This window comes from Mya arenaria, chromosome 5 (genome assembly GCF_026914265.1).
Source record: "Mya arenaria isolate MELC-2E11 chromosome 5, ASM2691426v1".
Classification (NCBI taxonomy): Eukaryota; Metazoa; Mollusca; class Bivalvia; order Myida; family Myidae; genus Mya; species Mya arenaria.
Window position 1 is genome coordinate 40,928,099 of NC_069126.1, and position 25,915 is coordinate 40,954,013.

General features: G+C 36.6%; 1 protein-coding gene across 2 annotated transcripts; it reads right to left on the reverse strand.

Annotated features, from left to right (window-relative positions):
- Positions 1–4,282: 4,282 nt before the first annotated feature.
- On the reverse strand, positions 4,283–25,232 carry LOC128236119 (bifunctional purine biosynthesis protein ATIC-like). Of its 2 annotated transcripts, XM_052950976.1 has the most exons (18): positions 25,159–25,232; positions 23,616–23,742; positions 23,156–23,232; positions 22,365–22,431; positions 21,754–21,842; positions 19,768–19,846; positions 19,451–19,523; positions 18,870–19,026; positions 17,940–18,065; positions 17,303–17,410; positions 15,283–15,458; positions 11,313–11,441; positions 9,245–9,337; positions 8,916–8,989; positions 6,175–6,283; positions 5,594–5,653; positions 5,227–5,322; positions 4,283–4,955 (listed from the first exon to the last, which is right to left on the reverse strand). In XM_052950976.1, the coding sequence occupies exons 1-18, from the start codon at positions 25,178–25,180 to the stop codon at positions 4,836–4,838; spliced, it is 1,782 nt and encodes a 593-aa protein (XP_052806936.1). In that variant the 5' UTR covers positions 25,181–25,232; the 3' UTR covers positions 4,283–4,835. The 2 variants fall into 2 exon arrangements, with proteins under 2 accessions (XP_052806936.1, XP_052806937.1); XM_052950977.1 differs by lacking the exons at positions 22,365–22,431; positions 23,156–23,232; positions 23,616–23,742; positions 25,159–25,232 and adding an exon at positions 22,127–22,154.
- Between the last annotated feature and the right edge of the window lie 683 nt (positions 25,233–25,915).

Consider the following 25,915-nt stretch of genomic DNA (forward strand, 5'->3'; position numbering starts at 1 on the left):
TTTGTATCTTTTTTTATTTGCCCAAATGAAATACAGAATGTTAATTAGGAAAATAGCAGGCGAGTGGCCAGTTGGTATTTTCAAAATTGTTCGAAGCAAAGGTGTATAAAACTGGCCAATTCCTTGCATTGGGTCAGTTGAAAGCTGTTGGCAGAGACCGGCCCAAGTACTTTGAGCCCCATGAATAACCATCCAAGCCGGTCAATGCTTACAAAGAGTAAATCGCTATTGGTCTTTACTTTAAGTTTGAGCCAAATATGAAATCAAGTCGAGCGATATCGAGCCAAGGGGTTCCAACTGAAGCTTCAAGATAATCTACAAACAAAAAGCTTTATACACTTAGCTTGTAGGTGTCCTTCAGGCTTATTTGCACATTAAAATGATTTAGTAATGAGCAGTAATGTTTCCAGTCTTAATATAAATATTTACCAAACTTTTTATCTAACTACTGAACTAAAGGATTAAAGTACAAAGTCTCGATAGTTGCACAAAAGAAACATTACAATTCAAATGCATTAAAAACTTATTTGACTTTAAATTACCAAAACCAAAAATGCACAAAAATCCTGGGTTTTTTTTGTTTTTTTTCATTAAAGTGGAATGAGTTGAACATAATAATGCATTAAAATTAATAAGTTTCTTTTGTGCCTTCATCTGGACTTTGTACCATTAAGGTTTTATACCGTATATTGGACCGGTGTGGAATAACAAGGAATATCACCAGATTAACTCCAGAGTTATGATCCTTGATGAGTCTAAAGTTGACCAGATTGTCTTTGTTCCCTCTTGCTAAGTAAATGAGTACTCATTTTTCTAGGTCACCAAACTTTGTAACAATTTTCATGGGCATAATGGGACCATGCATTCTCTTGCTTGAGCTCTCATTATTCTAGGTCACCAAACTTGGGTAACATTGCTCATGGGCAAAATAGGACCATGCATTCTCTTGCTTGAGCTCTCATTATTCTAGGTCACCAAACTTGGGTAACATTGCTCATGGGCAAAATAGGACCATGCATTCTCTTGCTTGAGCTCTCTTTATTCTAGGTCATCAAACTTGGGTAACATTGCTCATGGGCAAAATAGGACCATGCATTCTCTTGCTTGAGCTCTCATTATTCTAGGTCACCAAACTTGGGTAACATTGCTCATGGGAAAAATAGGACCATGCATTCTCTTGCTTGAGCTCTCATTATTCTAGGTCACCAAACTTGGGTAACATTGCTCATGGGCAAAATAGGACCATGCATTCTCTTGCTTGAGCTCTCATTATTCTAGGTCATCAAACTTGGGTAACATTGCTCATGGGAAAAATAGGACCATGCATTCTCTTGCTTGAGCTCTCATTATTCTAGGTCACCAAACTTGGGTAACATTGCTCATGGGCAAATTAGGACCATGCATTCTCTTGCTTGAGCTCTCATTATTCTAGGTCACCAAACTTGGGTAACATTGCTCATGGGCAAAATAGGACCATGCATTCTCTTGCTTGAGCTCTCATTATTCTAGGTCACCAAACTTGGGTAACATTGCTCATGGGCATAATAGGACCATGCATTCTCTTGCTTGAGCTCTCATTATTCTAGGTCACCAAACTTGGGTAACATTGCTCATGGGCAAATTAGGACCATGCATTCTCTTGCTTGAGCTCTCATTATTCTAGGTCACCAAACTTGGGTAACATTGCTCATGGGCAAAATAGGACCATGCATTCTCTTGCTTGAGCTCTCATTATTCTAGGTCATCAAACTTGGGTAACATTGCTCATGGGAAAAATAGGACCATGCATTCTCTTGCTTGAGCTCTCATTATTCTAGGTCACCAAACTTGGGTAACATTGCTCATGGGCAAAATAGGACCATGCATTCTCTTGCTTGAGCTCTCATTATTCTAGGTCACCAAACTTGGGTAACATTGCTCATGGGCAAATTAGGACCATGCATTCTCTTGCTTGAGCTCTCATTATTCTAGGTCACCAAACTTGGGTAACATTGCTCATGGGCAAAATAGGACCATGCATTCTCTTGCTTGAGCTCTCATTATTCTAGGTCACCAAACTTGGGTAACATTGCTCATGGGCATAATAGGACCATGCATTCTCTTGCTTGAGCTCTCATTATTCTAGGTCACCAAACTTGGGTAACATTGCTCATGGGCAAATTAGGACCATGAATTCTCTTGCTTGAGCTCTCATTATTCTAGGTCACCAAACTTGGGTAACATTGCCCATGGGCAAAATAGGACAATGCATTCTCTTGCTTGAGCTCTCTTTATTCTAGGTCACCAAACTTTGTAACAATGTTCATGTGCATAATGGGACCATGCATTACAGCAGTTCTTATAAACAGCTGCAGTCATTTGTATATAAATTTATCCATACACCCATTTTCTATGAAAAGGCAGAAATTGTAATACAATGAGCTGGTAAATGGTTGTACAATTATTATACATAAGTTGGAAAATTTCAAAACATGGAAAGATATGGGCAGGTTTGATTAATTAATTTTACAGTAAATTTCAAGAAATGACATATCAGCACTTAAACAAATATCCAAGATACGTCCCATACAAAATGTATCTTTGATAGATATTAGCTGAAGGGGAGATAACTAAAAAGTAAGCAGGGCAGGAATATGGTTCTTGTGCACTGCACTTACATTCATTGCCATCTATCTATATAATTAGTTCATTTCAATCCCTTTAGTATTATCCAAGTTTCCAAGATATGGCCCAGACAAGCACCATTAGTACTTTTGCCTGGACAACAACCATTAGTAATTTTGCCCGGACAAGATCCATTAGTAGTTTTGCCCGGACAAGAGCCATTAGTAGTTTCGCCCTGACAAGAACCATTAGTAGTTTCGCCTGGACAAGCACTATTAGTAGTTTTGCCCGGACATGAGCCATTAGTAGTTTCGCCTGGACAAGAACCATTAGTAGTTTCGCCTGGACAAGCACTATTAGTAGTTTCGCCTGGACAAGAACCATTAGTAGTTTCGCCTGGACAAGAACCATTAGTAGTTTTGCCTGGACAAGACTCATTAGTAGTTTTGCCTGGACAAGAACCATTAGTAGTTTTGCCTGGACAAGACTCATTAGTAGTTTTGCCTGGACAAGAACCATTAGTAGTTTTGCCTGGACAAGACTCATTAGTAGTTTTGCCTGGACAAGAACCATTAGTAGTTTTGCCTGGACAAGAACCATTAGTAGTTTTGCCTGGACAAGAACCATTAGTAGTTTTGCCTGGACAAGAACCATTAGTAGTTTTGCCTGGACAAGAGCCATTAGTAGTTTTGCCTGGACAAGAACCATTAGTATTTTTGCCTGGACAAGAACCATTAGTAGTTTTGCCTGGACAAGACTCATTAGTAGTTTTGCCTGGACAAGACTCATTAGTAGTTTTGCCTGGACAAGAACCATTAGTAGTTTCGCCTGGACAAGCACTATTAGTAGTTTCGCCTGGACAAGCACTATTAGTAGTTTTGCCCGGACAAGAGCCATTAGTAGTTTCGCCTGGACAAGAACCATTAGTAGTTTCGCCTGGACAAGCACTATTAGTAGTTTCGCCTGGACAAGAACCATTAGTAGTTTTGCCTGGACAAGACTCATTAGTAGTTTTGCCTGGACAAGCACTATTAGTAGTTTTGCCTGGACAAGAACCATAAGTAGTTTGCCTGGAGTAGCTTTAGTAGTTCTAAGGTATTATCTGGATAAGGGTGTGCAAGCAACAATTATTGATAAATTGTCAGCAGGTTATCTTTTGGTTAATTTGCACATTTAAATAAGTCGATATTCACTATAGACCAGTCAATAAACAATTTTGCGAACTTTGACCAAATCAAAGAATTAACCAGTTCAATACAACTGGTTGCACATATGAGCTTAAAAACCAGCAAGGTGATTGTAGTAAATCAAGAGTTATGGCCCTAGCATTGTCAAGCACCAATTTCTCAACAACAAAAAAAAGTAATAAGTATCTTATTTCATTTAGCAATATAACTTACTTAAATATGATTTTATAACACAAAACAGTAATTTATCTTTTTGAAAGAATATTATTTCCTTTAAAAGCCTTAAAACTCTTAAAAAAAGAAGAATATTACACAATTTCTACATAATTAAAAAGTTGTACTAAATCTAGTGTGCCGAGTTTGACCCTGTTTCATGTTATAAGGGACTTGAGATGTTTCAAGAAATTTGGGTCAGCTGACATGCTTCAGCAACCTCAAGTTTAAGAATATTGGCATTTGCAAAAATATCTTCTACCAAACAACAAATAACACCAGCTTTGAATTTTATTCTAAAATATGTAAGAAATTTGTTACAAATTTCATATGGTTTAACCATAATATTATGACATCTACATGATAAGGAGATAATAACTATAAACTTTAAAGACAAACTTGTTCATGTCAAGTCATAAGTAAATATTATAATCAATTATGTTTTGAACACTATGGAAAAGAGATCAATATAACGAAAGAAAAACAAGTTTAACATGGGTAATTTCAATTAACATGAGATCTATATGCACTAAACAGGATATGGCACTGAAAAAATGAACAATTTTTGCAATGAAAAATCCTCGAACAATAACAAATCATATAAAGAAAACATTCAATTATTATGCAAATCTCAACACTGGCCTTTAATGCTGAACAGATGATTATCATGCATATTTAAGGCTAACATTTGTAACAATGAACTAGAAAAACAACTACATGAGTATTATCAATTCTGGTTTTTAAAAAGTCATATATCCAATTCAGCAAGGGAAGTTCCAAGAGATCATGAGCTTTGGTCACCCTGGCATCAAAAATGGACTCTCCCATATTTTAGTGATGGAAGAGTCTGATGTCGGTGTGGATTAGGGAGATTCCATGATCATCACAGGCTTTTGTCACCCCTGCATCGTTAGTGGATCCTCCCGGTGCAGCGATGTACTCTACACCACTCTAGAAATTTGTTGAAAAACAGAGAACTTGTGAAGTTTAATTTAAGTATATTCAATGTCTGTTTTTATACTAGATCCAAAAGAATGTCTCAATTATATGCTACTTAAATCTAACATACACAATAAGCTACAGATTTACACCGTTATAATTGTTTGAGTTCTGAGAGTAGCTCAAAGAAAAAAGAAGAAAGAAATAAATTATGATTATAGAGAGGTAAATATGTTTGGTTCAGTAAGTGAACAGTGCCATCAATGCCTGATGGAGATCATACCTGTACGGCCCTGTCAATGTTGTCACGGAACGGGAAGAACGCATCAGAGCTGAGAGACACACCCTTAAGTCGGGAAACCCACTCAGAACGCTCGGCCTGCAATGGAATACCATTCATTAATTCCATCGCCACTCAAATTATTTCGTGCTAACTGTTTATATTATGATAATGTAAGACGGTCTTTTAGGAAACTTCTGTTGATTGTTTTATTGTCTAGAGAAATGTTCAATTTGTCAATGATAAAATAATGGCATTGGAAATTTTAAAACCTTGACAACTGCCGGAAACAAATAATTCATGAAATAATACATAATAAATGAAGCATTCTACAATATTTGTTAATCAGATCAGAGAAGTGTTTCCTCACTGGAGACAGAGTTGCGGGGACTTCTTCAAACACACTCTCCCAGCTGGCACGGTCCGTATCCTGATAAAGAAAATGGGTTTACAATAATTTTAATTTCACTATGTGTACAGAAATTAATAAGTCAAAAAGTTTGGACACAAGAGTTTGGTATGTAAGGTCATAATGAATTTAGGATCCTCTTCTATTTAAAACAAAAAAATTGCCAATCCTCATAAGCATTTCTTTGTCCAAGATGCATAGCTCAACAAACATTTCTGCCAAATTTACATGTGCATATTGTCATTGTAAACACATGTATTACAAGGTTCATATAAAAAGCTTCAACACTCTTTTCAATGCCAATATTAAAGTTTTTTTGCACAATGACAACACAGCAGCAGCTGCTGACAACAACAAAACCTAAAGCAGTAACAACATCAGTCCTAGGCTTTTTTTCAAGTGAGAAAAATACCAGCTAGCTAGGTCAAATACTATTTTTATCCTGTGGATTTGCAGCACACTGAGGTAAATTTGGTGAATATTTTTGTTTGCGATAGACCTTTTTTTGCATCAAGCCCACAATTTCTGTTTCTTGCACTCACCACTCCCACGGTTCCCAGCACATACTGGTCAATGGCGTTGGCCATCTCTGCTCTCTTGGTTCCTGGCTTGAACTTCATGCTCATAACCTTGGGATGCTGTCTCAGCCACCTGAAACAAAGCATTTCAAGAACATTTGGGTTTAAAGTCAACAGACTTAATTACTAAGAGCAACATTTCAGGATAAACACTCGAGTGGTTGAACCAGTAAAAGGATTTATATACCTTATATCCATGTTCAATTTCTATCATATAATAACAGTTTTATTTATCTTTTTTCATCTAGCAAAATTTATTGGTGATACTTGATATTACTTCATAAGAAGGAGTCTTTTTTTTTTTAAACTATTTCCTTCAAAAGTCTCGCACAATTTCAAATAAAAATACTTAATTTATACAAAAACGAAAGTAGTAAGCTAAGCTCGACTCTGTTGCATAATTAACGAACTTAAGCTCGTTCAACAAATTAGGTCCAAGCTCAAAAAAATTTAAACTAAGGCCAGAGTAACTGTCATGGGTAACATGTGTTTTAAGTAGGGATGCAAACGAATGGAAAAATTGATATTCAAATATTCGGTAATTCTTTCGATTGAATATTCGATTACCAAAATGAATATTTAAGAAATGTAGTAAACTACTATTGTTACTCGCTACATTTATAGCCAGGGCTTTTGCAATAGCGGCACACGCGATGGACCCTGATTTTTCCTTAAATAAGCCTCTGAAATTTCCCATTTACAGAAAATAAATCCAACAAAAAGCAAACAAGAGATGTTTGTCAAACATTATGCCCCCTGAGCGCCAAGTTGCCAGAAATATTTGGACAATTGAATGAAATATGCATGGACTGAAATGACAGCTGATTTGTCATTGGATGCATATGAGGCAGGTCATCTACTGGTCATACCTAATCTTCATGTCAAGTTTGATGACCATAGGTCCGGGAATTGTTGAGTTATCACTCGGACAAGCTTTGGTCTTCCAACAGACCGACCGACATGTGCAAAGCAATTATATAACCCCTCTGCTTCGAAGGGGGGCATAATTAAACTAGATGTTCACTGAAAACTGATACTTCAACTCATGCATTTAGTGACATATAAATTTCTACTGTCTACTATATAAGAAAATAAAATATGGACAATCAGAAAACCTTTTTTCAGCTTACAGTCACACTGACCTTGACCTTTGACCCACTGACCTCAAAATCAATAGGGTTCATCTGCTGGTCATGACCAATAAGCCTACCTAGTATGAGGTCCCTGGGTCAAAGCGTTCTCAAGTTATTGATCGGAAACCGTTTTTCATGTTAAGGTCACACTGACCTTGACCTTTGACCCACTGACCTCAAAATCAATAGGGTTCATCTGCTGGTCATGACCAATACACCTACCAAGTATGAGGTTCCTGGGTCAAAGCGTTCTCAAGTTATTGATCGGAAACCGTTTTTCATGTTAAGGTCACACTGACCTTGACCTTTGACCCACTGACCTCAAAATCAATAGGGTTCATCTGCTGGTGATGACCAATACACATACCAAGTATGAGGTTCCTGGGTCAAAGCGTTCTCAAGTTATTGATCGGAAACCGTTTTTCATGTAAAGGTCACACTGACCTTGACCTTTGACCCACTGACCTCAAAATCAATAGGGTTCATCTGCTGGTGATGACCAATACACATACCAAGTATGAGGTCCCTCGGTCAAAGCGTTCTCAAGTTATTGATCGGAAACCATTTGGTATTCCGACCGACCGACAGACAGACAGACAGACAGACAGACAGACAGACAGACCGACCGACATGTGCAAAACAATATACCCCACTTTTTTCAAAAGGGGGCATAAATATTTTAAACAAATAAAAACCCAAATTAATTTCATTTTATCAGCATTCGTATTTGTAAAAAATGCCATGATCGAAAATTCCCAGTCAAATGTTGTGATCACCAATGGAGGGTCTTTCCGTAGGACGAGCAGCCTCATTCTGGGATTGATCTCTACTAAATACAACAATGGAAAATTCAAACCTATTTTTGAATTAGTTTAATAATAAAACGAAAATAACCCTGAATTTTAACTCAACTATTGTACAACAATATCATAAAACAATATTCTATGCAGTTACATTTCAAATTACGAACGATATTTTGAAACATGGAAAACAGTTAAGAGCACATAACTAGCACATGTCATTCATATCATTACAGCGATTTGAGCTATATTGCACAGCTAAATTGGCAGCCATGACACCACTTTTATTGCTTATTCCGTATATCCTTTATTGGCATGGTCATTAAAGTTTACCGAAAATAATTGAAACTTGTTTGATGTCACTTGTCTAATAGCCAGTTTTTGGGTACTGTTTATAGTCGTCGACGATATGTCCCTTATTAACATGTGACACGTGTATAGTGTCATAGCTTTCATGCCCCTGGCATTAGGGATCAATCATTGTAAAAACAAGACAAAATAATATACACAACAACACAGTTGTAGACAAAAGGTTTACTTTTATATCAAACAAAAAGACATCGAATATTCGAATACCAATTTTAACATTCGAATATCAAACTTTCAATCGAATATTCGTTTGCATCCCTAGTTTTAAGTTACATGTGAATACCTTGAACTGTTTACCAAGTTATGGCTAGGTATGATAATGATAACACTATGGCTTTAGAAATACCTCAACTTTTTAAGGGAAAAACCCCAAAAGACATTCTATAAATACAAGATGACTGACCAGTTGTTGGCCTTGTCCCCTGCCAGTCTGGTGCAGTGGATACGAGACTGCTGCCCTGCTCCAATACCAATCACCTACAAATACATGTTCTTTATACAAATACTGATATTGAAATATGAAAATTGCAAGATGCTGGATGTGAAAACAAATAACCCTTAGGGCCATTTCATCAAGTATCCGCTTAGGAAGGTTTGAGCTTACAGAATTTAGGAGAGATTTACAAGTGAGGTACTACTAATGGAAATCCCTGCTAGGTATGGCAATCCTTCAAAGGATTCTTCAGACATTAAATTCAATGTTGAGACTTTCAACTTGAAGTCAAGACGTACCTGTCCATTCTTGGCGTAGCAGACAGAGTTGGACTGTGTGTATTTGAGGGTGATACTGGCAACGATCAGGTCTCGAACAGCCTTCTCCCCTACCTAATGACAATGGTTTATTAGAATGGCATACATATTTGAGAACTACAGTAACAAGTGAAACATGCAGCGTTTTTTTCTGACTGAAAATGGGACCAGAATTATTCTTTTTTCAACAATAAAAGGCTCAAAATTCCCATCCCCTTCTTTTAACTCTAGTTAACAACTAGTACAGATATGCTTAAAAGCAATCTAAGGCTCTTAAAATGGTTCAAATACAGGAGCTTAAACTAACGAGGGTTTTGCTCCTTGTGACCCCTACCAAAACACTGGTTTAATTCAAAAAATTTGGCATTTTGACTAGAAAGACACTGACCGAATTAACAAAGTAAAAACAAAACAAGAGCTGTCACAGAGACAGCGCTTGAATATTCCGCCGCTTTTCAGTGTAAGGATTGAAAAGTTTTGGCAAAACATGCATGGATCACTGTTAGATTAGATTTCAATGCAATACATGATGTGCGGAGATATTAACATAAATGTGGTTACATGCAAAATTTTAACCAGAATTTTTAAGTTTAATAATAAAGGGCCATTTTTTGCAAAACACAGTTATCTAACTTGATTATTCAATTAGGTTGGGTGGTTGAATACCATTGTATAAGTCTCAATGCAATACATCAAGTAGTTGCTGAGATATTATCATATGCCTGCTAACATGCAAGACCTTAACCAGAATTTCTAAGTCGCATAATAAAGGGGCAAAAATTATATAATATGAAAGATAGAGTTATCTTACTTGATTAAATAAGAAGGTTAAATGGTTGGGCGCCTGTGTGTAAAGTTTCAATGCAATACATGATGTATTTGCTGAAGCATTGACTTAAAAGTGGTTACATGCAAACCTTAACCAGAATTTCTTTGTTGAATAAAAAAGGGGCCATTATTTGAATATAATGCAAACTAGAGTTATCTTACTTGGTTATTTAAGTAGATTGGATTGTTGAGTACCATTTTATAAAGTCTCAATGCAATTCATCCAGTAGTTGCTGAGATATTAACCTATGTGTGCTTACATGCAAAACCTTAACCAGAATTTCTGAGTCGAATAATAAAGGGCAATTATATGCATTAAATGCAAACTAGAGTTATCTAACTTGGTAAATTAAGTAGGTTGGATGGTTGAGTACCATTGTATCAAGTCTCAATGCAATACCTTAAGCAGTTGCTGAGATATTAACCTATGTGTGCTTGCACGCAAACCCTTAACCAGAATTTCTAAGTCAAATAATAAAGGCCTATTATTGGCATTAAATGCAAACTAGAGTTATCTAACTTGATTAATTGAGTAGGTTGGATGGTTGAGTACCATTGTATCAAGTCTCAATGCAATACCCCAAGGAGTTGCTGAGATATTAACCTATGTGTGCTTGCACGCAAAACCTTAACCAGAATTTCTAAGTTAAATAATAAAGGCCTATTATTGGCATTAAATGCAAAGTAGAGTTATCAAACTTGGTTAATTAAGTAGGATGGATGGTTGAGTACCATTGTATAAAGTCTCAATGCAATACTTCAAGTAGTTGCTGAGATATTAACCTATGTGTGCTTGCCGCAAAACCTTAACCAAAATTTCTAAGTCAAATAATAAAAGGCCTATTATTGGCATTAAATGCAAAGTAGAGTTATCAAACTTGATTAATTAAGTAGGTTGGATGGTTGAATACCATTGTATAAGTCTCAATGCAATACATCAAGTAGTTGCTGAGATATTATCATATGTGTGCTTGCACGCAAAACCTTAACCAAGGGGTGACGCCGCCGCCAACGCCGACCCTTGGGTGAGTAGTATAGCTCTCCTTATTCTTCGAATAGTCGAGCTAAAAAACTGGCATAGGATGCAGAAGTTAGTACATGTAATTCCCCAAATCACTTAATGTCTAAAATTTGCAACAAAGGTATTTTGAAACAAAATTTCCAAGATAAGATTATTTTTTATTCATATTTGATAAGCAACAATATTTTCTGCATAACTCACATCAGTGTTTGCAGTCACAACGTTCTTGAAGACGAGCTTGTTGATATTGGCGTTGTTGCGAGTCTGAGACATCTGGAGGCCGAACAAGGTCCTTGTCTCCACCTGTGGGGGCTCGTACTCCGGGTCAATCTAAGAAACAGAAAATGTATACCAACATGTAATAGTTTGTTTCATTCTTCATTTCTAACAGTGCTTTAGTGTTGTTGTGAGGTCAAACACTATCAATTTGAAGGGCAAACAGGGTCTATGTTCCCATCTCCAATGGCTAAAACTTCCAGATCAATTAACATAACAAGCACTATATGTAAAATAAGGGTATCTTACTTGGTTCCTTAAGTAGGTTGGACGGTTCAGTACCATTGTATAAAGTCTAAATGTAATACATCAAGTAGTTGTTGAGATATTAATATATAGATAGACGTGTGCTTACATGCAAAACCTTAACCAGAATTTCCAAGTTCAATAGTAAAGGCCTATAATTTGCATTTTATTCTATATATCTTATTTAATAAAGAAAGTAGGTTAGATAGTTGAGAACACATATCTGTCAAAAATTCAATGCAATCCACGGTGTATTTGCTGTCAGATATAATGACTTAAAGGTGAAAAGCCTTAAGGTGTGATGCCAACGCCTATGCTTGAGTGAGTAGAATAGCTATCCTCATTATTCAAATAGTCGAGGTAGAAATCAATAAGAGCCCCGGTAAGAATGTGCCAATGCCAGTCTGTAAAGGGTCATACAGTACACTCAACGAGTTAGACCCACTTTCCTCGCTCACTCCGAGGGATAAAGTCGGTGATCGCGGGTTTCCTCCGAGGGTAAAACTGTTGCCCTCGCTAAAATTCCCCCGAGTTCCTCCGAGTGGCTGGCTTACCGCCAAGTTTAATATGAATGATAGAGTTGAGAATCGTCCGATTTTATGATCCCGCGGCGTAACTCAGAGTCTACTCAGATAAGCAAGAAATCATTCTTGTTTAAAAGTTATTTATTATTATGCTTATGCACATTGTTAAGCATAAAAGATTCTTACATGTACCAACGTTTAATTTGTATTTGTGTCCGTAAACGCCAATTGAATATTGTCTTGAATTATAAACATTGAATCATTAAAGTATATCCACTAAGTTATTGCATCATAAAGCAGCCGACTATTTACACGATTCTGAACCATGACCTCTGACGTCAAGCGCGTGATCAATACAATGTAGAATATACTATTTATTATTGGTGGTTAAAAATAGCTATGACGTTTCATGGAATTTTCCACAGAAAACGAGGCAAGAAGGCCTTCAAAACCATGCGCTGTGAACTTGGAACGCGTGTTTGACCTTCTGATTTTCCGAAAATGTGTAACCTAGAATTTCTCGGAAGAAATATGGTTATCAGTCATTAGCAAAAACACGTTTATAAGATCAGGGATGATAACAGAGCCAAGTTGCCAATCCTGAAAATGTCTGCGTGGGGTTCAGGGGGCCGCTAAAGGCCCCCGATGGGTCCAGGGCAAAGCCCTGGTGGGGGGACATTCCGTATTTCAGGGATTCTAATACCCTTTTTTGCCTTAGAATAGTGTTCAAGGAGTACATCTTTCGGTCTGGTAGATAAAATTATGTTCAACAGGAGACATCCACAATCAGAACAATTATCAGGAATCTTAGCAGTGAAGTTTAACACAGTTGTCTTCAAACAAAGTTAAATTTACTCTTTTTTTACCTGAAGTCACAGGCATTAGACATGTACCTGACATTTTGGTTCAGTTGTCGACTTCCCATAAAACTCAACTGGCTATGATCAAATGCCTGTGTATGAACAGTATACACTGTGGGATGTTTGATTTATAATAATGAACAACATATCAATTATCATGCTTGCAAATGTTTATTGTAAAAGTATTATTTATTCAATTTTTATGTATCATAAGAGTATTCATTCCATTTTCTGCACATTTGATGAGAATACAATGTTATTAATTATTATATATATTATTACAAGTAATATCCAAACGGGACTTAAATGCTTTGGCAGCGTAGCCGTTGTGGACATGGTGGACTTTGATGTATTCTGGTCCCCAAGCCAGATTTTTTCCCCTCATGGTGTTACATGAGTCCAGTAGCACACAAACTAGATTGTCCCACAGCAGTTCAAGTCTCTCAAACAGGCTTTCAAATTCTATGAAAATTGATTCAGAATTAGCCCTTGTGATTTTTAAGGAGGCCAAATGTCTCAACACTATTTCTTATTCTATGCCAGAAAAATAGCTGCAACAATTTTCTCAGTGTTTGTGTTTGTTGACTTGTCTTAGTTGAAACAAAACCGAGATCCATTAACTCCTCCACATGTTCATCATTGAAATGGCTAGCCACTCCGTAAGTCATCTTGTATGATGCTGTACACCTTTGAATTCTAATTCGCTGAGAGCTTTTTGTATCTTTGGCAAGTGTCTTAAGTAAGACACACTACTGCGTTGCCAGGGAGCATGTTCAGCCATAAATCCAAGTATCATGGCCTCTGGATTGAATTGTCAATCATTGACAGGAACAACTGGATGCACTGGCTGAGGTGTCTGTTCATCCCTGACTTTTGTAACCATACAGGTAAACATACCTGGAAATACAAATTACAACGAATTTAAATCTCACTCAAACTGGGTCCTCAAGAAGTTTTGTTGAACTGTCTCAAATAGAAAATAAAATGACTGCCTCTACGTAATATATATTGCTACTACAAAATATTTTTTTTTTTTTTTTTAAATTTGAACCAAACCAATTTTCATTTGAACCTCCCATTACGGTCAACAGCCACTTCTTATTGAGAACAATGCTTCAAACATTATGAGAATAATAAAAAAAAAAAACGGTTTAAAGCCTAAACTTCAATCGGCCAAATAAAATTTGTAAAATAAAAATCGATTATTATGACACAATCCGAATCGGGATGTCCGAAATAATGCTACATACGCAAAATTCATCCTCAGTTTGATCAATTTCTATTAACTCAAAAAGAAACGTTTCGGGAATTTCTCTTAAAAATAAATGGCAAATATACCCTTAAAATCGACGAATCGATGTTTTTAGAAGTTGGTGGTGGTCTTTTTTTTTCCCAATTTTCCAATAACCCGTTTATTCGTCTTCGTCGTCTGTCATATCCGGATACTGTCTTCTAGTCCCATCGGTAATTTCCGTAATCACCGGATGCTATCTTAACCAATCATATAGCTCGATTGCCAAGACGTAATTAGGTTCGTTAATTTCCGGCTTTACACTTCCGGAAAACTCACCTTTCGTACCCATATTGTTCGAACTGAGCTCGAATCGCTCCCTGTACCCCTCCCCCCCTAGGAAAAACTTAACGGATTTACATTAATCTCAAAATCGATCCGTGAGGCCTTAAATCCGGAAGTCCGGATTAATCCGGAATTTTATCATCCCTGTAAGATGCATGTGTGTGAAATACGACTGCATTCTTGTGGTAAGCTAAATTAATGGAAAACGGGCAGAGGAAAAAGAATAATAGCAATTTACTGGAGCCGTCGTAATTGGTAGAAAATTTTAATAAAATAAATATAACTTTAGCGTAGATTCTTATCTAGTGTCCGCAGAGTTTCGCGGAGTTAACCCCTCCGAGGAACACCGAGTTCGTTATTCTTCGGTCGACTGATCACCCTCCGAGGGCCTTAAATTCAAACTCCGAGGAACGCGGACAGTCGATAAAATCATTTTGTTGTCCGCAATAGCAAAAATCCGCGGAGGGAAACGGAAAGTGGGTCTAACTCGTTGAGTGTACTGTAATTATCAAAGCCTGAATTATGGGCCTTAATATACATGTGCATATCTGGCAACATTCTAACCAAGTTCCATTTCAATATCCTGAATGGTTTTCGAGTTATGGCCAAGTTAAAGTGTTTGCAAGACAACACTGACACCAAGGCTATCACAATACCTGTACCTTGTCTTTTTTTAATTATTTACCAACCTGAAGAACGCAGTAGCCGCCATTTTTCTTCTTCTTGAGGATCTCCAAGGCTTCTGGTTGATATCCAGGGGCAATAACTCCATCCGACACTTCACGGGAGATAATTCTAGCTGTGTCAACATCACATTCATCAGACAAAGAGATGAAATCACCGAAAGAGGACATTCTATCAGCCCCTGCAAAACGAACAGAGAGACATGTCTTATTCTTGGAAAAGTAATACACGGACAAAAAATTGCTTTCAATTGATCATTACCGGTATATATATCTTAATAAATACAAGCAAGAACTAGTATGGCAAGGAATTGCAGTGATTTTTCCAAGATTTCTGGAATGGGGGCTTGACACCTTTTGATATATATAGTGAAAATTGCCCAATTTTGTCCAAACTTTTGCCTAAAGATAAACAAAAATGCTGTTAAAATAAATAAATAACAAGAGATGTTAGTGAAACATTTATGCCCCCTTGGGAGCCAAATTGTTAGTAGGATTTGGACACTTAAATAAAATATGGACAATCAGAAAACCTTTTTTCAGCTTACAGTCACACTGACCTTGACCTTTGACCCACTGACCTCAAAATCAATAGGGTTCATCTGCTGGTCATGACCAATAAGCCTACCTAGTATGAGGTCCCTGGGTCAAAGCGTTCTCAAGTTATTGATCGGAAACCGTTTTTCATGTTAAGGTCACACTGACCTTGACCTTTGACCCACTGACCTCAAAATCAATAGGGTTCATCTGCTGGTCATGACCAATACACCTACCAAGTATGAGGTTCCTGGGTCAAAGCGTTCTCAAGTTATTGATCGGAAACCGTTTTTCATGTAAAGGTCACACTGACCTTGACCTTTGACCCACTGACCTCAAAATCAATAGGGTTCATCTGCTGGTGATGACCAATACACATACCAAGTATGAGGTCCCTCGGTCAAAGCGTTCTCAAGTTATTGATCGGAAACCATTTGGTATTCCGACCGACCGACAGACAGACAGACAGACAGACCGACCGACCGACCGACCGACCGACATGTGCAAAACAATATACCCCACTTTTTTCAAAAGGGGGCATAAAAATCAATGTGATCAAGTTTGTTTACTTAGACAACACCAACTCTACCATTCAAAATGGTTTTGTTGTCTAATCTATTGATGAACTAAAAACAACAACAAAAAAACAATGATATTGGGAGTTTTATTGACACATTTAGAAAAAAAGTATGTTTTGGTATTAGAAATGGGGCATAACTTCAGCCCTAAATTGGTCGGAAAGAAAAACACTGCTTGGGGTTTGTCTTAAATTGTTGTCTTCCTACAGCCAAAAGCCTGCATTATTAATTTTGTAATGTTCGAAAAGCAACATACATTAAACACTTTTTTATGGTAGTCAGAATTAACTTTTGACCCTTATCACAACTTGATTTTTGTATCAATTAAGAATTCAAGTATTCATCCCATCCATCCATGGGCCATCCTACACAACATCGACAGAGATAGAAATGTAAAGAAAGGCAAGATAAACTTCAACTTATGGCAACTCAAATGATTTAAGGTAAACTTTGGTCATAGCATAACACTTGACATCAAGAACACACATCTCAAGCTAAGGCGATGTCCTCTCTGATAAGAAACAAATCTCCAAAGTACTTTAAACCATTATTGTCAAAAGCTTTCACTGATCCGTCAATTTTTTTCTGCACCAAAAACTTCCTGACATTAGAAAGATAACAACACCTACCTCAGTCGTGAGCATGAGCCAGTTAATAGGGAGACAAATCTCCAAGATCATCCACCAAGCACACTTTACAAGCCGACATACAGTAGGCTAACCACCCTACCCAAATGATTGTCCACATCAATGATAAACACTTATCACGTGCGCTGGCATATAAGGCCTCTGCCAAGGAAGACAACTCTCCAAGGTCATCGACAATGCACACTTTAAGACATTAGGCCGGCATTCAGTAGGCTAACCACCTTACATAAATGTTTTCCAACACCAATGATAACAAACACTGACCACGTGCGCGGGCATAGGCCTCTGCCAAGGGAGACAAATCTCCCAGGTCGTCGACCATGCACACTTTACGATCCTCCTCAGACATCCCCTGGCCCCCGACTGCCGCTCCTGGAGTAATAATGAGCAACAGCTGGATGTTAATTAAAATGACAACCTTTAATCTTTTTGTTATAACATACTGATTCATTAAATCATTAAACCATTATTACGTTTAACCCAATTTATTTTTGCTTGATTGACAGTTATAAAGTTGATATGAAACACTTTTTCTTGTATTTCCTTGGTAGAAACCAGTACTATAGTCCTTTTTCAGAAGCCAAGAGATCTTACCCCTGGATGGGATGGAACAAAGACCTTGATTGGGTGAGAGGCGAGCACTTCACCCCTAGACCACTCTAGCCCTCTACATTTTTTTCAAGTTTACGAGTTTGAGTTAACTTATTTATTCAAGAAACAAACATACTGAATGAGAAACACTGTTTGCCATCTCAATAATTGTGGCGAATATTCAATGGTTTTTAGCCCTTTGAAGACAAAACTTGGAATTACCGATACATCAAATGAACCATCAATCTTTTTCTTTTTGAAAGCAATCAGATAGCTAAAATGTAAAACAATCATATAACAGCAACATTACCTGCAGGACTGACATGTTTGAATGAGGTTGCCGCTGGAGACCCACAAGCTGACCTCAGTTCACGCACGAGTTGCCAGCCATTCAGGGCGTCTAGCAGATTTATAAAACCAGGGGACCCATTCAGTACTGTAAAGGAATCCATTACATTTATTGTTGATTTCTCTCAATTACGAGTAGTGCAAAAAATTATTGTACAAGTATAATCTTTAAAGCAAAGTTCTAGCACGTTCAATTCTGCACAGCTAAGGTTTTATATTGCATATCTGGGAAAGTTTCCTCCATGCCATGTTACAGAGGTTTAAAGTGCACTGATATTTAAAATCAATACAAACAAATGTATAACAAACATAATTAACTATTTATTAAATAATGCATTTATGAAACATATTAAATACTGATAACAAGATTGTACCCGTGTATTTAATGACTGAAAACGCAAAAATATTAAATGATTGGCGAGTGCTAAAAGATTTCCAGTACCGAAACCGAGAAATACCAAGTTTTAGGCACCTTTCTTTGAAATTAAGCAAGGTATCCTTCATAAGAAACATTGTTTTCGATATTTATTCATCCTTTTCAGTAAATTAAAACAAATGAATGAATTGTGGTCAATCTTATTTGGGAGTAATAGTACATCTCTAACAGATAACAGCATCAGATGCTGGGTCATCATCAATGCAAACCCCAGATTTAAAGGCAGCTTGAATCATGAAATGAAAATCTTAGCTTTTTTCTGATGGATGTTTATGTTATAAACCCATGCAGGGACAGCTAGTTATCAGAAAATGGTACTATGTACATGCAATATTTCATACAAAACAAACCTTTGACAAAACTGAACTACACAGTTTAGGGAATGTAAAAAAATGTCAAAACTGGGCCATCATCAGATAATGGTATTATGTAACCTTTATGCATCACATTATCTACCTTTTAAAGGCAGCTCAGAGAGTGTAGTGGAAATCTGGGCAGGCTTCTGATGTGGGTTCATGCCATAGCGCAGTGGCATCTGGGATACACCCTGGCTAAACTGACGCCGGAAATAGTCAGATATCATACCATCATACTCAGCAGTGTGGTTGAATGCCTGAAAAATAAAAATTTAACACATTTGAATGCCTGTTTTTTTTTAGATAAATAATTTCACCATAATTATAAAAAAAAAAAATTAATGATCTTTTCCTAATTGCTATCAAAAGTAGCCAGTACCTTTATTAAATTTTATTATGCTGTGGCGGTTCTTTCTCATATTATAGCCAATTTAGATACCTTCAGTTTACTGAAGCAGACAACTAAAGTCCTTTTTGTAGATATCGCAGGTAGTCGCATTTTTCACTGAGAAAATTTGCCTCAACAGTTTAGTTCTTTTCAAAACAATGAAATTGTGATTCAAACAGTGTGGAAATAGGACCAAAATCCAAATATAGCATCTTGGATGAGGCCTATGTATAATTAACCCCACAACTTTAAAGCCCTCGAATATACAGGCATAATAAATTTGAAAGTCCTACTTTGACAGCAAGAGCCTGGCGGGTTTCAAGTGTCGTGTCCTTGTCTTCAGAGGCTGACATCTCAGCAACAACCCTACCAGAAAATCAAACCAAACACCAAGGTTAAACCCAGAGTAGGTCGGAAAGTTGGAGGAATTTTAAGGCATAACAAAAACATGTAATTCGTTAAGCAGTCACAAACAAATTACCATCAGTTGCATAAGTTGAAAAGAAAAGATGAAGAACGATAAGTTTTATTATTGCCTAAATTGCAAAACTGCTGAAAAATGATATTTGATTCTAAAATTGATCTAATAAATTTAACTAGTTTTCTTTACCTTTTATAATCAGCAGGATCACAAAGAACTGTAACTCTGGCATGGTTCTTAGCTGCAGCTCTGAGAAGAGTTACACCCCCTGTGTAATAAAGTTATTGTACTGCATTGCCAACCATTATCAATTTATCATGTCACTAGCCTTTTTCAAAAATAAGCATATGTAAGTCTTAATTCAGCAGCCTAATGCAAAAAAACACATGTTTAAGTCATGCAATTTATTAATTCAGCAGTCATTTGCAAAAAGGAAAACATGTTTACTAATTCTGCAGTTTTCTGCCAAAAGAATAACATGTAAATTATCTTGCAATTTATTATTTAAACCCAGCAGCTCTTGCAATTTTTATTAATTCCAACTGTCTTTTGCATAGTCAAGGGCAAGTAAAATTCAGAACTCTTATAATTCATACATTCTGTACATTCAGCACATGTCAAATTATACAAATTTATATATATATATATATATATATATATATATATATATATATATATATATATATATATATATATATATATATATATATATATATATATATATGTATAACGCAAGTATTAAAACCTTTCAAAATATATTTAATGATTTTTTTAAATATATAAATATTTATAAAGTAAGTGCTAATATCCAATAATTTTAAACAGCTTATTTCATTCAAAGAGTCACCAAAACAGGCCCAGAACAAAAGCAAGCAATGCTGCTGGGTTTTTGCACTTTTATCAAAACTCAACAATTATAATGCCAGTTAAGCCTAAATAAAAAAGTTTTGTTACCTGTAACATTCCAAAAAAATATTGGTCATAACGTAAGTTTTGGTGTGTTTTTATTAAACAATGCATATTTCATAACTGTCAGAGGGCATTTTTCATTGTCATAAGGAATAAGCACAACTTAATGCAATACCGTATTTCCTCAACTATAAGATGGGGAAATTGGGTCCCGATTTTTAACCTTAAAGTAGGGGGCCCATCTTATAGGCGAGTCTATAAGAAATTCAGAAAGAATACAGTCAAAATCAGTACTATTCAACCTATGATATGGTATTCGACTGACTGATTTATTGTCTGCTGATGACAGCCCAATAAAAGTGACAACATCACATCCATCGACCATCTGCTTTGTTTTGCTACGATGAACACTCGATATCTTCTAATTGACAAACGCTTGTTATCGGTCCAAACACATTTTTAATCGCAGGAGACACATTTTACTGCCTTTATAATTAAAATATATACGATACAATTGGAAAAATAATAATCAATATAAAATCCTTGCCTGAGAACCTTCAAATCATGGCCAATATATTTGAGTTTACTACAAATATGAATGAACCTTTGGCTGTATGAAAAGATTAAATAAATCCTTACCCGCGTAACGTTGTTCTATTATTAAACTACCTCCACATTAGAGATCACAGTTGACATTAAATCGACGATTGTTTTCCAAGCAAATAAACAAAATTTAGTTGATAAATGACTTTTTAGCTTGAACATTACCACAGACTTGGAGAAATTCAAGTGCTGGATTTGCTTTAAAAAATTGACCCCGTCTTATAAAAGAGTCTATACAAAAACACCAGATTTCATGGGCAAAGTTAGGGGTCTTCTTATAGTCGAGGAAATACGGTATATTTATTTATATTTATTTTTAAAAATTTTAGCAAAATCTTTCGAGTCAGTGGCAAATCAAGGTCAGTCCGTTACAAGAAACAAAGTCATTTGTTTAAGGCCTTATAAATGGACCTTGTTATACACTTGATGACTGTCTCTGGTAACCCGTGTACACATTGTCATATAACCTGAATGATTTTAGAGTAATGGCCAAAGTTTTTACATGCGGAGAGAATGCTGACAACAACTAAGCTATGGCCATAACTCAACTTTTTACCTTAAACAAAATAAGAAAATATTTTTTTTTTAAACGAGGCTTCAACAAATAGCTATCTAAAGGATTTTTATAGATAAGTTTTCTGCGATAATTGTTTTTGTACAAACCAATGTCAATCTGTTCCACTGCCTCTGGTACAAAGACATCTGGCTTGGCAACCGTCTTGGCAAACGGGTACAAGTTGTTGGCAACAACCCTGTGAAGAGAATATGAAGTGGTAGGTTGTACATCGGCAAAAAGCAAGAACGATTCAAGTTTTTATCATTGCTGAATAGCAAAAAAATATTCTAAAATGCTCAATAGGAATCACCTGTTAACCATTGGGCCATACCAAATTGATTCCATTCAGCATTCCTTCTGGTCAGAGTCTGTAGCTTTAGCAGGAACACCATGCTACTAACCTTAAAATGGTAAATCCCTGGTCAGCAAGGTCCTCTAGTCAGAGTCTGTAGCTCTAGTCAGAAACACCATGCTACTAACCTTATCATGGTAAATCCCTGGTCAGCAAGGTCCTCTGGTTAGAGTCTGTCACTCTAGCCAGAAACACCATGCTACTAACCTTATCATGGTAAATCCCTGGTCAGCAAGGTCCTCTGGTCAGAGTCTATCACTCTAGCCAGAAACACCATGCTACTAACCTTATCATGGTAAACCCCTGGTCAGCAAGGTCCTTCTGGTCAGTGTCTGTAGCTCTCGCCAGAAACACCATGCTACTAACCTTATCATGGTAAATCCCTGGTCAGCAAGGTCCTTCTGGTCAGAGTCTGTAGCTCTAGCCAAGATGCCTGAAACAAGCATATTATCGCAATAGCATATATAATCTTAAAATTCTATAGTTATGGGCATTTTTATTATGCAGTGACTAATACACCAATTCACATACTCCTTATAATTTGACCACCTAATATGGCAGAAGGGGCCAATACTGGACTCCAGTAGGGCAAAAGGGTTCTACCAAAAAAGGACAGGGTGTAGTACTCTTCTATAACTCTTAAGGATCCTAATTAATGTTCACCTAATTTTACTCCTTAACCTTTCCCATTTTTAAGTATCAAGGTCTTTCCTGCCCATTGCACAGGTCAGAATGTGTGACACATTTCTAATGCCAAATATGAAAAGCCTGGCTTCTCAACTATCACTGGAAGTGACTGGACCCTTATAGCAGGCGCAAGGTATTAGTGTCGAAACAGTTTATTTGGTACATTCATTCATTTACAATTATAAATGTATTCATCAGCACATTTTGGTATCATTCATGGTTAAATACACTAATTTCACCGAGATATATTGCCCAAAACGATGATTTTGTTGATGACTTTTATTCTTGAGATCCCCAATTATTACAAGACTCAAAAAATCCCAATTTATTTTGCAAGTTCTTTATCCCAAAACTTACAAAAAAAAGCCAGAAATTTCTTCCCAAAGTGGTAAATTTTTAACTCAAAATGAACAGAAAACGCCCTAGCTTGTGACCTCCCTCTCAACCCCACCCTACAACTCTGTCTTTACCTCCATGTACAGCTGGGTGCAGTGTCTTTACCCTTCCCCCAAGCATCTCTGGTGCTCCTGTGATGTCTGACACATCCCTGAAATTGGTAGATTACAGCTGAAGTAAACTGATGATGATCACGAACATCCATGTTACCATACCAGATTTTTCTAAATGAGATAATAACAAGTAAACTGAATTATAATCATTCACTTCATCTATAGAAACCACTGTATTAACTTAAAAGTCCATTCTAGCAGTCTTTTCTATTGGATCAGAACTTAATGTTTAGAAAAATCAAGATGTTATTAATGTCTATAATCATCAAGGTGTTTGTAGATTTTAAAATGTCAAACAAAACAAAACATCAAATCCACACATACGGTCATGGTCTATTTTTCGATAGTATAATGTCGAAATTTAGTAAAATTACAAACTTGTACAGCAAATTAAAATAAATCTGCATGTTCTGGTTCTTACTTGCAATCCAGTCCTGCATCTCTAAGAGCCTTTGCTGTGCCCCCAGAGGCAACCAGCTCAAAACCAAGGGCAACCAGGTCCCGTCCAAAATCAATCAGACCAGTCTTGTCTGACACACTCAGCAATGCTAACAAAATGGTGTAATTAAATATGTATGATCAGGTAAGTCATTAATTAGTTGGTCTCAGAGAGTGGGTAGGAGCGGGAGGTTAAGTTGTTAAGATTATATTCAAATGACCGGACAAGTTTTAATCATTCTGAGCACCAACATTCAGTGAAATTACATTGACCGTAACAACCTGTATAACTATTTAGTAACCTCTGCCATTTTCATGATTCAATTAAATTTGTTAAAACAAATATGGACCCAAAATGTTTCTCGCTTATTGCAAGGGGTGGTTTGGGGGTGATTCCCTAAAAAAATCTTACAATAAGGGGTATGCAAAGGTGTATTTTAAGAAAATGATATCACTTTTCCCTCATAGTCATATATTGACTAGTCCAAATAATTGTACGTTGACGGATTTTTTTAGATTTTTGATATGGCAAATCCTTCACGTACAAATTGTTTAGTATCAAAAGTGGGTAGTTGTTCCGATCAGGATTCCGGGTTAAAGCATATAGCGTCTATAAAATATCATAAAAACAAGAAATATTACCAGATAATGTTATTTGACATTAGTTCCGTACACAAAAAATAAATATCCAACTTATAATTATGAGTTTGACGGCTTTTCTTCATTTCATTCTGTCAAAACATAACGATATATACATGAAGGGCACCTGCAAGGCTTCAGGGCACAGTTTTAAATCGCTCAGAACATTTCGGCCATGGCCGCGTTGTTACGATTGTGCAACAAGGTCTATCTCGAAGCTTTGTCGGAGGAGGCCGAGTTATTACGATTGTATCGAGTTGTTCCCCTTCGCATAATTGTTTTCTGTGTCAGTCAAGTTTCGTTTTATTGGAAAGGTAAACAACTTGTTTTAATGCATTAAATGCTTGTTTAGTGCAAAATAACATTTCACTTACATGGTAAAATATGAATATAACTCTTTATGATCAATTTCAACCATAAAATACTTCACTTAAAACAATGTCAATATTTTTAAAACACCCCCGTTTTTTGCACATTCCCGTTTAGACGTTAGGGATTGGAAGAATCCCGTATAACACGTCTATTATTTTAGACTATATATTGACATACTTTTTAATTAATTATTTTTTTTTATTTCTTTATCTTTTTTTGGGGGGGGGAGTGAGGGGGGCATTAAAAGGTGTTGCCCGTGTTGTGGCCGTGAAACACTAGAAATCACTTTTATTTGGTATGAACCATAGAATAATTTATATATACATTCAGGAAAAATATTTAGTAGTGTATAACCTTTAAACCATGTGTTTCCAACATAAATATAATTCGGATAAAATATTTCGGATACAACGACATTAATAATCGAATAAGAATTGTATGTGGAACGAATTATTACTTAAAGTAAACCAAATCCTTTCTTTATACAGAAAAAAACAACGCAAAAATATCCTCACCAAGACGTCCTTTCGTTTCCATGTTCGTGTAAGTTAAACAGCCCGCGAAAACTTCGTTGATGAACTACCGGAAGTTTTATCTGCCGGGACCCGGGAACGCCGGCACCCAGGACCCAAAATTTCATTCACGTTGACACTAAACTTGTACTTTATCGATATTATTTGTAGGTTTATAGTTCGGATTAATGTGACACAATTTTACATGTATCTCTTGCTAATAGTCATTCATTTAATGCAATGCAATCGTCATTTCAAGTAATTCAATCAAGTAATTCAGCGCTTTGTGTTAAGATGACAGTTGCTTTGTTTTATAAAAGTGCGTTGAGATTTAACAGAACTTTTATACAGATGCACATCATCTACATAATTTATACATACATTGAAAGTTATACGGAATAAAATCTTCATATAATTATGCCCACCTTCAAAGAAGAGGGGTATATTGCTTTGCACATGTCGGTGGGTCGATCGGTCGGTAGGTAGGTCAGTCGGTAGGTCGATCGGTCGGTCGGTCGGTCCGTCGGTAGACCAAAGCTCGTCCGACTGATAACTTAACAATCCCTGGACGTTTGGTCGCCAAACTTAAAATGAAGGTTGGGCATGACCAGTAGATGACCCCTATTGATTATAGAGGTCATCAGGTCAAAGGTCAAGGTCACAGTTACATTTAATGGTAAAAGGATTTTAAAGCTTGCACGAGTCCAACTTAACAATGCCTGGACCCATGGTCATCAAACTTGACATGGAGGCGGGGCCT

Bases quoted from the DNA above. Each gene is read 5' to 3' on its own strand.
- LOC128236119 (XM_052950976.1), bottom strand. From the start codon at position 25,180: ATGGAAACGAAAGGACGTCTTG. The intron at 23,233-23,615 runs GTAAGAACCAGA...TACCAATTTCAG, and splicing joins GATGCAGGACTGGATTGCAA to GGATGTGTCAGACATCACAG. The intron at 19,524-19,767 runs GTAAAGAAAACT...ATTTTCTGGTAG, and splicing joins GATCCTGCTGATTATAAAAG to GGTTGTTGCTGAGATGTCAG.